The sequence below is a fragment of the Hippoglossus hippoglossus genome, chromosome 7, assembly GCF_009819705.1.
Source record: "Hippoglossus hippoglossus isolate fHipHip1 chromosome 7, fHipHip1.pri, whole genome shotgun sequence".
NCBI lineage: Eukaryota > Metazoa > Chordata > Actinopteri > Pleuronectiformes > Pleuronectidae > Hippoglossus > Hippoglossus hippoglossus.
This window is the reverse complement of record NC_047157.1, coordinates 14772868-14788996: the sequence shown is the minus strand read 5'-3', so window position 1 is coordinate 14788996 and position 16129 is coordinate 14772868. Positions and strand designations below refer to the sequence as shown.

The following is a 16129-nucleotide window of genomic DNA, read 5'->3' as shown; positions in this document are numbered from 1 at the left end:
ACAGACTGGAGAAAGAAAAAACACGTCTGTCAGATGAGCAGTTGACAAACATAATAATGACATGATAAAGTTTTGATATTCGCTATTTAAAAAAATAAATAAAACACCAGCTGTGGATGAATGACACCAAAGCACGTGTTGGGTATTATAGATGTACAGACAGCTTGGCTCCCATTCAACCTTACAGATTGTTGGAAATCTTCACAGCTTCCCTGTCACTTCTGAGGATGCACGAGGCTGCTGCTCTCGTCTGTCTTCAAACCTGCCACATCTGGTCCCCTCCAGATGTTGAGGTGTCTAAGACTGGCCTGATGCCACAGAATGCGGCGGAGGTGCCAGCAGCCCAACCAGCCTCTTCTTCCAGTGCTCTAACTAGACTTTGAAGCAGCTCTAATGGCGCTGTGACACAGTGACACATTTAATCCATGTACACTCCTGAAACTAAAGTTTTGGAGACATGTTTCTGGAATAAAAATACAATCTTCTCATTTTAGTTTGTTCTTCACCAACTCTTAAGTAAATATAATGTATAGCCTCCTAGTGTGTTCAGTATGTTCACCAGCTATTCACCACTGCAACCGTCTCTCTGTTTGTCAATCAGCCTATAACATATACTTTTCCACTAATGTTTTCACCGAAACATTTCTAATGTACAATAAGGTAAATAATCCTGGGTCCGAAAGTGAAACTAAATTCCAACAAAATGTTATTATTCATTAATGTTTTGGTCTGATGATTCAAGTGCTTAGACAAATGTTTCTTCAACACAGTTATGATGGTGTTTGACAATTGAACTGTTACAAGTAAAAGAAGAAATATAAACATCTTCTCTGTGTTTTTCCACCTTCACAACACTGTTCTCGTCAAAATGAAACGGTTTGTTAGGAGGCTGGTGTGAGCATGTTGACCCAGAGATGTCCTGTACGGTGGCCCTGAGAACATAGCAATCACAACAGCAAAAAGAATAAAACACAAAAATAAATACGAAAACATTTTCTTATTTGGCGTTGTGATTTGTTGTTTGTTTTTTGATTTGCTGTTGTGTTTTTGATTTACTGTTCTGTTTTTGATTTGCTGTTGTGTGTTTGATTTGCTGTTGTGTTTTTGATTTGTGTTTTGATTTGCTGTTGTGTTTTTGATTTGCTGTTGTGTTTTTGATTTGCTGTTGTGTTTTCCCAGTTGGGATTTGCACTTCAGGGCCTCCGTGGACTGGAGATCAGAATTCATGCAGCAAAACTTTTCCCCCCAAAAATACTCGAGCTAAAAACAAAATGAATCATGGGAGGTTGGTGAGCTGACTGTTGGAGCACCTGAGGTAGAGGCTGACATTGTACACATGGGGGCACGCACACTGGGTGTGAGGACATGTAAATGGGCCACATACGCTGCTCGTCGTGGTAAATTAGGCCAACATCTGGACAGGCACGGGGAGTTCAATTGCCCACTCAGCTGTGGCTTGTACCTCGAGGGCTCGGTTAAGGAGAAGTGGCATCATGGAACAATCCAGAGAGCTTTTAGGATCAGCTCTGCCATTTTGTTAAAACTTTGCCACATACACAACCTCAGAAAAGTTCTTTGTCTCCTAAACAAACAGACGGTCGCTTTGATCACGGATTACTGCGTTGCCATGGACAAAAGCTGGAGACGGACGTGATTTTACCCACACAAAGCCAATTTAATGGGCTGTAAAATGCTGTGCATTAATTCAGATTCACACACATTTCCCGCAAAAAAATGAATATCAATCATCACATCAGGAAATGAAATTCATGAGTGACACGATCATTATCTTACCAACATTTAAATAAATTACGTTCAGATTGATGATGGAAAATTCTCCATCGGTTATTTACATATCCTTTAGTGATGACAGTAAAATGAGTCCGAGCTAAGGCTGGACTGGACATTTTTTTGTGGGTTTTGATGGGGGTTGGACAAAGGGTGATGTGAGGGCAGCTAAGCAGCATTGAGTAGATGACCCTCTTTGCTGTTGTGTAATTTTAATACGATCGCCTGGGTCCTCGGATAACTCTCTGCAAGGACACAGCAGCCAAAAGTAGTCACTCACTTTGTGTTTCTGTGGAGGCAGATGAAATAAAAAGGGTTTGACTTGTAAGCAATTTGAAGAGTGACTTCAACGTGCAGCTTGTTGCCATCAGCCGCCACAGACATGCACATTTTCAATGGGGCAACAAAAATGGTGCTGATGAATGAAGCAGGAAAAACAAATGCATGCATGCATCTGTGTGCATCTGTGCAGATACGTGCTAATCTTTAATTACTGATGAGGTGTGACGAAGGAGAGTCCTGCAGTCTGTGTGCTCTCTCCCTCTCGCTCTCTCTCTCTCTCTCTCTCTCTCCCGCTCCTCTCTCCCTCTCTCTCTCTCGCTCTCTGTCTCTCTCTCTCTCTTAGACAAACAGACACCAGATTCTCTGCCGCAGTGCAGGGCACGGCCAGAAAATCCAAACCCATCAATTTCTGATTCAGCCAGTTTCAAAGAAGGGGTAGCATAACGGGATTTAACAGAAGATGATCACAGCATTCAGATTATGTCTTTTGTACTCGCAATTTTGTATTCATCTTTCTCGATGAGTGTCTCATGATAAAACTCAAATATTTCTTATTATGTTACTTGTTGATATTGCATCATAGTCGTCCTATGGATGATCATTTTACACATACAGCATCAGTTACCGTCCAACATGAGGATATCCGTATCTTTAGGCAGCCCAGTGAGGAGTAAACACTTTGTGTGCTGCAGCTCCTCCACACACACCCCCCCCCCCCCCCCCCCACCACCACCACCACCACCTCTCTTCTGTGTGACCCCTGACCCTAAACTCCCTCCTGTGGTTAGACCCACGGCTCCCCCAGAGGTCTCTCTCTTGACCTTGTGCTTCCCTGGCAGCACCACCAATGAGCTCAGTCAAATGTGAGCAATTGTTTAATGTTCCCTGTGGCCACAGTGGGAAAGCACAAGTTGTTCCACTGAGTGTTGTGTTTCTTTCAAAATGAGTCCAGAAATCGCTGTGGTGTTTTTTAGGACACATCCTTATGTATTAACCAGGATGGGCCAGAAACATGTCAGTGGCACAAGTCATGCAAATTTAGCAGATGGGGCCTAGAGGAGTAATCATCCGTTTATTCTAATCCTCTCTCACTACTTGTGTGGGCAAGCATTGCCTCTGGTTTATGTAATAATAGGTATTTGTTAGAAAATAAAAATGGGTGCGTTATGTTGTGCATGAATACCAGCTTCATAACACTTCATTTTTAGCTCACCATAAATAAATGTTACACAAAAGCAACACCCATGGATTTCTGTGAGCGTTGTGTTTCTTACGGGATTGGATTGTCTTGTACAGATAATGAGTGCACAAATCCAAACCTTACATCCCAACCATAAACACACACAACGTGCACATGCTCTCCCTCTCTTTGTGATCACTGGGCAACCACACAAAGGCTGAGGCGTGCTCTGCTGTGACACACTGAGTACGAGAGGGTACGGAGGAGCACATGCATGGGCTGTAGCCTTAGCATACACACACACACACACACACACACACACACACACACACACACACACACACACACACACACACACAAACACACACAAAGGCACACACACAGCGGATTTGGCTACGGGCCACATCCTCCGTGTGTCCGCACAAGCCAAAATAACATGGCGATCCAGTACGCCGGCCATAACCCGCCGTCCCCTCAGCTGCACCAGTGGAGAAATAAGCAGGGTCCAGTGCTTTGTCCTTCATGCTGATTAAAATGCTAGATTAGGTCGGCCGCACCAGACTGAGAGTACAGCAGTGATAATTACTCCATAATTACACCATATTGTGTCTCTGCTGCGTTTCAGCACCATCGTACTACTTTGTGCTCAGTTGTCCTGTGCATGAGCAGCACTTTACTCGCATGGATCAAGGTACTGGATCCATACGTGGCAGCCCATACTGATGGATGAGGCTGCTCTGTGATTCAGGTTCATCACCCACAGGGAACATTAAAGGACTGCTCTGAAAACACGGGCAGCTACTAAAAGGAGCAGTGCGTGCCTCTAAAGAGAGCATGTATCCATCAGTGATCAGCTTCATGTGTGTGCATGCATGTGTGCAACTGTTATCCTTAAGGTCCCTGCAGCTATGGGAGAAGTATTAGCAGTGTGTGTGGGGGGGGGGGGGGGGGGGGGGACAGACAAAAGGGAGGCAGAGGGTACTGCAGGCAGCACTCTGCTCATTTTTGTCTCAGCGACTCCTCTTTAGGGAACCATGGCTACAGGCGGGAGCATGTGCCTTTTGTGGTTTGGGGGAGTGTGAGGTGTGTGCTCGGCTTCGTCCGGGATGCACACAGGGCCCTCCCACCGAGCAGTAACTCTCTTGCTCTCATGCTTTATTGGGGGGTGGGCGAAAAAGAAAATAAGAAGATGGGGGAGAGAGAGAGCAAAGGCAGAGGGGGAGGGGGAGAGAGAAGAGATGGGAGGATGTCTTCCCTCGCTCTGCATCTTTTAGCCTGAACCTCGTGTCTGTTTTCACCTCAAAATTAAGTTGAGCTTGAGCAGAAATGCTCTCTTCTCGTCCTGCTGCGACAGATACGGACACTGGTGTGTTAAAAATAAAATGGAGGGGTGGCTCTGAGAGAAACACTGAGCTGAGCGATGACATTGATCCTTAGTGACAGGGGAGCTGTTAAAGTACTGAGAATACACACACTGGAGGGATGTTCTTGCATGTATATACTCAAAGGGGGAACTGAAGCATGGAGCCGATGCAGATTACATAAGCACGGCACTGGGATGAGGTCTTCGCTGGCTAGCAGCATCCACAGGGAACTAAAACGAGCAGAACTGGAGAAAAAGACGTGAAGATCGGACGGATAACCTCATGAGAGAGGCTTCTAATTATTCGACCGGCATTTGATGTGGCAATCTGCAGCAATTTCACTGAATGGACGTGTTGTCATGACAACAACAGGTAGCACATCTGTAGTAAAAGCGTGTTTCCTTCCTATTTTTTTAGATGAAAGAAAGAAGTGGACATATAGTGAATGGATTTTTTATCAGATCAGCAGTTGCCTTTTCAAATAAAACACATCTGTCCTGTTCTACCATCTAACTCCAGAGTGCATTCTGTGGTATTAGACAGTATGAGCGTCATTTACTGACTCATGGCAACATATCTATAATGCAAATACTGAAACAACCATATGGAAAATGGTCTGTATTTATATAGTTTTTCTAGTCTTGATGACCACTCAAAGCACTTTACAGTGCAGGTTTTTTTTTTTGCCATTCACCCATTCACACACACATTCAATCATCTATATGCAGCACTTTCTCTATGAGAAGGGGAAATTTGGGGGTTCAGTAGCTTGCCAACTGGGAAGGGTAGACTGGGATCGAACCGCCAACCTTCTGGTTAGAGGAAGACCCCTTCAGCTACAGCCGCCCACTGAGTGCCAGACGATGGGTGGATATGGCTCTCAGCTAACTGCCATCCTGAACATCCATGCAGCCTCTGCAGACTGTCTTCAATGGACAGGAATACAATTAGTAAATGTACTTGCAGGAGCAGCTGTGCCTCAGAAGGTTCTAACCAGAAGGTTGGTGGTTCAATCCCTGGCTCCCGCAGTCTGCAAGTGTCCCCGGGCTGTGTATGAGTGGTGATAGTAAAAGCATTGCGTATGGAAGTGCTGTATGAACACAAATATTACATTTCCATGCTATTTCCTGTTAAAAATTATTCAAATGACAAATTAAATAAATTCAATTCTCAACAGCAAAACTTTGACCTCAGACCTCTTGCAGGTTCTCAGGTGAGACTTTGTATTTGTGGGAGCAGCAGACAGGACAGTGCAGTGAATGTTTTCATGTTCTAAACGTAATCACGTGGCTTAAATAACACCCAGTGTGGAACAAAGAGAGATTCAAATTTTGTCGAACAGTCTGATGCCCTCCGTTCTCCAGTTCGTCTCCCAGCTCCTAAAACGCAGCTGTGGATGTATGGTGTCAGAGACTGGATGTATAAGATGTATAGTTATTAAAGACGGGAGTTGGAAATGATTAAATATTTCAGAGGGTGTCAGTGATGCTTTTTGATGTTCCTTGTCTTAGCTGTGCGGAATATCTTGATGTAATAAAAGCTAACGCCAGGTTTGCTGTCTGGGTTTGTGTCAATGTCTTATTTTTTATTTTTTTAAGTACTTTGAGATAAAGGTTTTTAATCAATATGTGCTCTAGATACTGGGATACAGTTTGCTACCAGCAACACATCAGCTCCAAAGACATTCTCATCTCTCATCGGATTTTCATCTGCCCTCTGTGCGTCTCCTCCCTCTCCGTTTCCTCTTCCTCTTGTTTTGACTCACACATCCCTCTGTTGGGGGGAGTTTTTGATAAGTAAATGTGCATTTTTCTCTCTTTCTGTCTCGATACAGACTGTAGAGGGCCTGGAGGCACATTTGTGACAGGAATTAGTATGCCACGCTAGTAATATTTAAACACTCACTCTCTCCTTCTTCTCCATCTCTCTCTCTCTCTCTCTCTCTCTCTCTCTCTCTCTCTCTCTCTCTCTCTCTCTCTCTCTCTCTCTGTCTTTAATTGCCTGGATAGCGTTTGATGTTCAAAAAGAGCTCTGGAGTGGAGACAATTTATTCATAGAACTACACTGTGTTTAACTAATGTGTTACATCATAGTTTATTATCCTCTAATTTTCGCAAATGTTTTGGAATATTAAGTTTAAATATAAACAAATATTTTTACAAATCATGCAATCTGGGACACAATTTTTTTTTTGCAATTAATTTTGACAGGTAGTGATGCCAGAAGTCAGTTTGAACAATTTTTTCTCCAAAGATAAATTTTATGCTTGCATTAAAGTTGCAGCGTGTAGAATTTAGTGACATCTAGTGGTGAAGTTGCATGTGGCAGCTCACCTCATCCTCCCCTTCCAAACATGAAAGAGAACCTGCTCTAACCTTCAGTTTTCATAAAAACTCAAAGGGTGTTTAGTTTGTCCAGTCTGGACTACTACAAGAAACATGGCGGCCTCCACAGAGAGGACTCCTCCGATGTAAGTGTATTTCAATATAAAGGGCTCATTCTAGGGTAAATAAAACAACAATTTGTATAATTTAGATGAAACACACTCGTGAAAAAATCACTAGGAATATTTTATATTAAATTTCTGTCAATAGATCCCTTTTACCTAAATCTTACACACTGGACCTTTAACATTTCTTTATTCTGTCGGCTTTGGATGCTGGTTTGGCTTCTTTAATTTTGTTAATCTGTCTGGAAAAAAACACATGAGCTATGAATATGAAAATGCATCTTATGACTCACCCTGATTCCTGCATGGTGCAAGGATATAAGCTACTGTAGCCGGAATAGTTACTCACACAACACTGCTATAATTATCTGACATGATTAAGCTCTCTGTTTACTTTTATGATTCAACGTAAACTGCTTAGTGAGCTGTTTGCCGCCATAAAGTGCAGCTGTTCCATTCGCTAATTGTAAGAACTCCTGCCGAGCGCCCTGCGTGTGCAGCGGCTCCGCATCAACAAACCACAGGTGAAGCAAGGTGCCCACTTCATAACTGCGGGGATTTTCTTGCTTTCACACACTTAACCTTGGTGTTCTTAAAAGAAACTGGTTAGTGTGTGGGGGTACGGATAATTGGAGACTAATTTGTCCGTAGGTGTGAATGTGAATGTGAATGTTTGGTTGTCTCTGTACGTTGGTGCTGTGATGTGTCCAGGGTGTACCCCGCCTAAGGATAAGCGGTATAGATAATGGATGGATGGATGATGGATGGATGGTTCTCCAGGTTTTCCTGACAGATCTCCATCAGGTCTGTGCATGGATGTTCACCCTGGCTTAAAGTACAGAAGAATTCATTATATCACTTGAAATAAAATCTTTGCGTGACTCACAGTTTCTGCCTCCAAGTCTCTCAGCTGCAACAGCCCGCAATTTGGCACAGCGTTATAAAATATACGGTTGTGTGAGCACAAATTCTTCCTCAGCGGCTCCAGATTTATATTTACACTGTATATTCAATTTGCGAAGCCTTAAAAGCGCATGCTCAAGGTTGTGCCTGAGCACATTTATTTTGATAATCCCCATGGTTCCTCTGTGGCACCTGCAATCTGGCAAATCAGTGTACAACTGGTTAACACTAATTACTTTAATCTGATTACTGCACTCGACAAGTGTAAATATGCGCCAAGGAGATTGGTTACATTGGGTTTTTTTCTCCTGTTTTCACAGTATTAGTAAACAATCAAACATTCAGTCAAACGTGACGTATTCGAACTGAACTAGAATGTCACTCAATGGAGTTTATGCCTCTGCCAAGGCCCAACAGTTTCCTGAAACCACATTCAAATTCACTAGATCTGTGTTTGTAATTGGATCTGCACACATTCATGCAGTCCCCTGAACATGCTTGATTTTTTTTAATCAAGATTTAGGAATTATTCATAGAGAAATCACCCAAAATGTTGAAAAATGCCCTGTCTGTTGGAAAGTACAAAAAACCTCCAGGATCTGCCCCCTCATCCAGATCTGCACCAAAATCCAATGACTTCTTCCCCGACACATAGACATCCTTCCCACCAAGTTTCGTGGAAATCCATTCAGTCGTTTTTGTGTAATCTTGCTTACAAACAAACACACAAACAAAGAAAACGGGCTGAAAACATGACCTCCTTGACGCAGGTAATTGAGCAATAAAGGCTCATTGCTATTCATGCAGTACAATAACAGGTCTCAGTGTGGCACACACACAGTAGAGGGAACACTGCATACCACAGTATCATGTCAAATATAGCAGGGTGTATTAAAACTCAAAGGCATCCACATCATTGCTACCGGAAGGAATGATGTGCTCACCAGTGTCTCCTCCAAGATACATGTCTTCAAGCCTCGTTTTTATCAGAAAAAGGAAAAAAAACGTTTTCTTTTCCACCAATGTGAAAAAAAAGTTGTTTTCGCTGTTGAAAAGAAAGAGAGGCCCTCGGTTGAGATTCACGTTTGTAAAATGATAGAAAGGTCATGCTAGTTGCCATGACAGCCACAGCTAATTGCTCTTACATGAGACAGTCTGAGAGCGAGTCTGAGCGTGGACGGCCAAGGCCGAGGATACTGACAGGGAGCACAACAAAGGGAGCCTGGCACCCCCCTGTAATATGTGAGATGAACCAAAAGCACTTCTATAAGCACGATAATCGACTGATAACAATGTCGCTCCTATAATTCAGGTTTGTGGAGGGTATTACTGGACGTTGTTTTCATCTCCCACACAGCCGATGGTGCTACTATTCTCATATCAGGGAGAAACTAGGCTGTTGCTAATGAAGAACAGCTTGAGAGGAGGCTTCAATCTGTGACGCCGACAACCCAGCCAAAGACCCCGATAGTTTGCCAGCTCTGCCGTTGTGTCCTGTCGGTGGAGTAAGTCGGTAAATCTGTCAGCAGTACTAAAAAAAGCAGAGGGTCTGTTCTGCTAAATCAGGCAGACAAAAAAAGCCGTGTAGCCCCAGCAATGAATCACAGAACAGAATGTGAGAAACTGACAAACACAAACACACACAGACACACACACACACACAGGCTCATGTATTCACTAGTGCATATTGGTACATACTGTACGCAAAGATGCAGTCAAGGGCACACAGACAAAAGCCACAGAAGCACAAGCACCCACACACCCACCTTCACTTTGCTGTTCTTGAGCAAACAGCCTCGGGCACAGTGGATGAGCATGTCGGCGGTGTGGGCTGACATTCTGTCACACAAAGAGTGTGTGTGGAGACGGTTCATAAACCTCACCTACAAACACACTATCGAATGTCTGTTTCTCGTCCGTCGTGGTTTTAACGTAGAGATTCTCAATTCAGGAAAGTCAGATGATCTTTATCTCTTTCAAATTTGGTATTAATAGAGAGAGGCGAGTGAGGATATAATGAAAAGCAGAAAACTAGGCTGTGTCTGGAGGAGCTGATCCTCATTACACTGTGGGAAGAGGAGCATGCCCTGCACTGAGACAGACAGGTATATCTGTGATTGGGTGGCTTTGGCACCAGAGGATGAGAGGAAGAGGAGGCAGGCAGGCAGGCAGGCTGTGTGCCAGGGCTTCCCCCGCTGCCAGAGACGCTCTAATTAAGGAGCACAGTGGGGAGAGGGGGCGAGAACAACAGCTCCGCACTGTCACATACTGATTTTCTTATCATCTGCACTGCACTGACGGGTTCGCGCGCCTGTGTGCTTCTCGGGTGCCCCTCCTGAGAAGCCGTCTAGTCTGTAGTCACACCCAGAAACATGAAATCAACAAGGTCTTGGCGCTATTTGCAGTGTCTGACGGAGGAGTCTTCAAGTGGAAAACGAGCGTGAGCAGCTATAGATGTGTTCATTTTAATCCACACACTTTCAGAGCTTATTTTCACTCTGTCATCAGTCCATTTTATATAGAGGCGCGTCACATGGCTCTGTAAGCCGATGTATGTTAAATCCACCCGCAACATTACTGTGCATAATCATTAATACATATTTATAAAGCTTCTTTTACAACTCTGTAATTCCTTGCCCTTATTATCAGCAGATGGACTCTGACAGGGAAGGGGAGTATACCTGCAGAGAGGGGCAAGGAGTCATTGAATGTTAATATGAAATCTGCTCCCAAAGCCGTATACTTTTTTAAGTGAGAGTGTAAATAAAAAAAACAAGTAGTCTAAAATAAATAATAAAAGAATAAATTAAATGATTACGCATAAAGAAACACTGTCAAGAGGACGTCCTCTAATGTAAAAAGACTCTCCAGCTTCTTTCACTTGAAATATTCCATGTTCAAATGTAGGTTACATTCAGTGAAGTGAAAGGGAATTTTTAGACAGCAGACACAGAATTTATATCATGTTATACATCTTCAATCAATATGCTAACCTACTTAGAGAGACAACTTTTCCAGTTATTGTAAAAAATGTAAATATGTAAAAACTAAATGCAGGGGGGAAAAAAAGTGCAAATGAGTAAAATATTCATGAAGTTAGAGCAAGTGGATCAGTTGATGCTGTATGTTCTGTGCACTTACACAAAACATTATTCATATATCATATATATTCATATTTAAACGATAAAGGCTCAACAAAGACAAGAATAAATGGTGATGAGGAATGGATTGGACTGATGAATTATAGGGGGAAATGCGGGAAGGGGGGAGGTGGGGCAGTGAGGGCGGTGGTGGTACATTTGACCAGATGGGTCCTGGTCTGCTTTGTGAGAGCAGCAGATGCCCTCGGATTCTACAGGCCACAGAAAGTCCCCCAGCCCCTTTAACATCAGAGCGCTGAGGAGGTCGAGCCTGATGACTCCGCCTCGTCACATGTGCACTCGTTCTGATAGAAATATAGGTTAAAGGTTGTTGTTTCTATCCCATAAATCTGTGATTTATCACAGAGAAAAAAAATCCTCTGCTTATGATTGGTTTTTATTAGTAACTGGAGAGACCAGAGGAGAGAGAAGCAGAAAACAGAGCATGTGTGTCAAGCTTTGCTGCATATAGAGACACCTGAGATCAGACAAACCAACCATATGTTCTTATAAGGTTGAAATATTCTTGATAGTTTCTTATTTCCTCAGCCAAGGAGGTTATGTTTTCACCAGTGTTTGTTTGTTAGAAGGATTATGCAAAAACTACAGAACCTATTTCCACAAAACTTGAAGTTTGTTTTAAGGATGCAGTTTGGATCAGCAAGGAACCCATTGCATTTTGGTGTAGATCCGGATCCACAATTATTTTTCCCTCTGAGAGATTTTCAACATCAAAAAAATCAGGCATGTTTAGGGGACTGAAATTGATCTGGATAAATGTGGTTGTATAAGGGGACTGTTGGACTTTGGTATGTGCTCTACTGTGAGCATTTATAGTTATATAACATTTTTTTTTATACATGCTTAAACATTTGTTATGTTATTGGATTTCTTACATTTTCCAATATATATCATACTTTCTGAAATAAGCATTTCCCCATCAAAATAAATGATAAATGTACAGAATGTTCTATCACCACATGTGGAATTCAACCACTTCCACATACTTTCACCTCAACACTTCACTTGAGCTTTTAACAGGCCACAGGACTTTTTGTTATCTTTGAAATCTTGTAGTTTTTGAAGTGTTAAAGCTTTTTATCTGGAGTGGGCTGGTCTTATTAGACTCTACATGCAATATCTCCAGGTTTATTGGTGTTGCGGATTGCTACTGTGACACACTTGTTACACATTTAACACACAGACACGTGAATGATGTCAAATGCTCATCATTTACAGTGTTCACACTTCAGTCACACATCCAGTGAAGATCGGTTGAATGTGGTCAAACACAGGCTGACATCCTTTCTCTCATTGTACACAACAGTCAAAACTGCCCCGAGCACCATGGAAACACATGACTCATCATCTGCTCCTCTCACTGACTTTGGGCGATGAGGTTTGGGAGGTGCTGTGGCTTTGGGATGAAGATACGGCTGCATACCAAGCACACAGACTTCTCTGAGGAGAGCAGCGCCCTCTAGTGGACCACAGGGGGTAAGATACTAAATGAAAATGGACACGAGTGGACCAGTGAATTCTCCTGACGCTTTGTTTGTTTGATTCTCTCTTCGTGGGACACTTCTATCAACACAGTATGTTTCCTGATGGATGCATCCTGTGTTCAATCAGGCATAAGTGAAAATAAAACAAGACTTAAACACTTTAATTCCAATTGAAGATGTTTTTAAGCAAATGTGTCACAAAGAAACATTGTCATAGAAAATACCTATAAAAACAATAACTTTAGCAAATTATACTCAAACAGATATAAAGTAAAGATTATTTTGAAAAATACAAGGCACCAGATCTGTGCTTTTGTGTGACATTGTGACAATAGCAAATAAGAACATTCATCTGATGATGAGCAGTATAGTCCCTGACCTAGTACTCTATAATCTTGTTTAGGTTAAGTACTTGTACAGGCTGTGCTTAAAGTCATTTTTGCATAGTAAGTCGAAAGGAACATTTAAAATCTTTGGGGAAAGCCGTGATCCTCCATGTCTCGCATCCATTAATTAAATTCAAACACCTTGCAGAGAAAAACATCCTTAAAGTGTCGCTGATCAAGATCCCTGTGGAGGAATGTAAAAGTGCACACTTGTCATAATACGCAGCAATAATAAATCTAGGTGAACAATTAACGTCTTCATCCATTAGTTATCCTCTGTCACTCCTTGAAGACGAAGCTCCTCTTGAACCCTGAACAGATATGCTGGGTCTGGATATCCAAAACTGAAAACACAAGAAACACAAGCAATCAAAAGCAATGTAGTGATTCCTCCTCTGCAACCAAAAAACTGCTCTCTTCCTTTTACCTCAATGCATCTTTAGTTTGAGTTTAAATCGGTCCAGCTAAATCGGTTTTGGAAAAAGGATTGGTTAGAGAATGTCCTGATTCTAAAGAAAACACTGGGTCATGAAAATGTTTTTGCCTGACTCCATGGTGCAGAGGATTAATCCAATTCACTTTGTTGATCACCTGGAGTTTAAAGTTTTCTCCTTTCTTCTGAAATACCTCAACATCTACCAGATGGGTTAGCATGACTTCTGGTTCAGAGACACACTCACAACATCTAATTAGACGAACATAAACCCCGTATTACAGCCAACAAGACACCCGCAGGCGAAAGGAGTGGTTCTTCTACAGCAGTGAGGGGTTATACCATTGTGGGCCGCCGGTCGTGCTGGTCTTGTGGTGAACGTCGTTCCAGGTGATGACGTTGTTGAGGCCCGTGGTGGCAGATTGTCCGATGGTGAAGATGAGTCTCCGGTCGAACGCTTTCTTCAGCAGCCTCGCCACCTTCTCTCCCTCCTTGCAGGCTGGCAGGTAGGCTGTACGATCGGTGCCGCTGTAATGCACCCCAGGATTTGGGTGCTCGGGCTGTAACATGGTGAAACAACAAAGCATCGGTTATTGTGATAACTCGTGTTTTCATGACCAAGACACTGATGCTCACTGACACTGAAGACGGTGATGCTCCTTCTCATGTCTCCCTACAAGCAGCCAAACGAGGCATCTTTTTTTTGTGTTGTGCGGGCACTCATATCTGATGAATAAAACGGCTTTGATACTGTACTGAGGCCCAGGAAGCCTTTTCCTTATCAATTTTAAGGCGTCATCAGTGTTACACAACATCAAAACCTTATCACCTCACACTGCCTTTCACTTTTCTCTGCTGGATGTTGGTGAGTTTTTTGTTTGTCTGTTATATTTGTGCACCCACTCCTCCTACAGATCACTTTACATCTGACGGTTTTAAGAGCGTCTTGTCCACACAGCATGTTTGAGATCCACCCACAAGTTTGAAGTGATGTTCATGTCAGAGGACAGCGAGGGCTGCTCCAGAAGTTTCAGCTTGTGTTTCTTAAATTGGGGGATTTCATATAAACAAGCCAGAATCTTTATCAGTTTTCCTTTCTTAACTTACTTCAGGACATTCACATCCAGTGAATCCATTCCTCCCTGTGCCCCTGGCTGCTACACAACCCCAAAGCATAATATATCTATCCCCATGCTTAACCGTTGGCAAAGGGGGAGTTACTAAGTGCTGACATGGCTTACGAAGTAAAAAGTATAAAATCCCTTTTGTTGCAGGGGTTGTATTTACTCCTTTTCACTTCACGAATCTACCAAATATGTAATTTGCCTGGAGGTGCCCACATTTACGCATTCAACTGTATGAATTACAAGACTACAATTTGTAAATCCTAATTCAAATTCTAAACAACTGTATTTGTCCGCGGAGGGCAAATCTAAGGCACATAGAGAATGTCAAGACACAAAACAAGAAAGAAAACAATGATGACATCAGTGCCATGTCCACAGACAGTTAAAAATCAGTGCAGTTTACTGAAAATATAAAGTGAGAGTAGTGTATATGACTGTAAAAGAACTGTGAACAGGATAACAGCTGGGAGAAATGATTGTTAGATAAATACTGAATGATTAAAGTGATCGGAGTGCACTGAGGTAAGTAATAAAGACAGAAATGATGTACAGTTAAGGTGAATGAAGAAGATATGATCAGGACCAGGTAGCAGCAGAGGAATAAATACTGAATAATAAAATAAATACAGTGGCGAATGAATAAATATATATGCAGCAAGTAAATAGTAAAAAAAAAACATTACTGACATGATTTGTAAGTATTTTACTACATGTGGTGGGCAAATCCAGATAAAAGGCACATTGTGTCCTCTGCTACAATGTTACTATGGCAACAGAGAATGCTCCTCTTCAAACACCAACCTACGGGAGGTTTTAAACGTGACTGTCTAAGAACAGTTGGTTTGTTTGCACGACACTGAGCATAAGGAGGAAATCCCAGAGGGGCATGATGGTTAGTTGAGTCATGATACCTCAAATCGAGATGGGGTGTGTGTGTGGGTGTGTGTGCACGCAGGGCTTTGACGTCATACAGCGCCCCCTGGAGTACACATGTAGTACTGAAAGTAAGACGCGAGTACAGTGGTGTAACTTGCATGTGGTTTCCATGTGTGATCACCGTCAGTCTCCTCACCCCTTGGATCCCCCCAGGGAAACTGTACTGAATGATGATGCAGCCGCAGTGCTCGTACCCGGGCAGCCGCTGCCAGCTGCGCGTCACCGCCATCGTGCCCCGCGGCTGGGTCCCCGTGTACGCGCCGTGATAGGTGTTGCAGATCGGACACGCGGGCTTCACCCTGAAGACTTGGTCGATGCAATGGGCGCAGAAAGAGTGACGACACGCCAGCGTCTTCTCCTCCTGAATCTGGTCCAAACAAATGGCGCAGTCCTCCGAACTCTTCTTCTTCTTGTTTCTGGTGTTTTCCATCTTCTTTTCTTCCGGCTGTGACGCCACAAGCACTGCGAGCTGCTTCCGCGTGCGCATGTAAACAAGTTTTCCGGAGTCGTGTGACGTCAGCAAAACATTAAAGGCAGTGTGCTTCCCAGAAACCAACTCTATCCCTAAATCATCTGACTAACAACACTAGGTGGCGCTAGAGAGAGCCCCATTAGAACGGGTTGGAAGTTAGAGAC

At 43.0% G+C, this 16129-nt stretch overlaps 1 protein-coding gene across 1 annotated transcript; it reads right to left on the bottom strand.

The window, feature by feature from the left end:
* Positions 1-12237: 12237 nt before the first annotated feature.
* LOC117764925 (probable E3 ubiquitin-protein ligase DTX3) lies at positions 12238-16011 on the bottom strand. Its single transcript, XM_034591092.1, has 3 exons — positions 15630-16011; positions 13773-13990; positions 12238-13341 (listed from the first exon to the last, which is right to left on the bottom strand). The coding sequence occupies exons 1-3, from the start codon at positions 15978-15980 to the stop codon at positions 13263-13265; spliced, it is 648 nt and encodes a 215-aa protein (XP_034446983.1). The 5' UTR covers positions 15981-16011; the 3' UTR covers positions 12238-13262.
* Positions 16012-16129: the final 118 nt, after the last annotated feature.

What these genes read in the sequence shown, in the direction of transcription:
- LOC117764925 (XM_034591092.1), bottom strand. Translation starts at nt 15,980, where the DNA reads ATGCGCACGCGGAAGCAGCTCGCAGTGCTTGTGGCGTCACAGCCGGAA. An exon ending in TCCCTGGGGGGATCCAAGGG is followed by an intron (nt 13,991 to 15,629) that starts GTGAGGAGACTG and finishes ACCATGTTACAG; the next exon opens with CCCGAGCACCCAAATCCTGG. An exon ending in ACGACCGGCGGCCCACAATG is followed by an intron (nt 13,342 to 13,772) that starts GTATAACCCCTC and finishes TTGTGTTTTCAG; the next exon opens with TTTTGGATATCCAGACCCAG.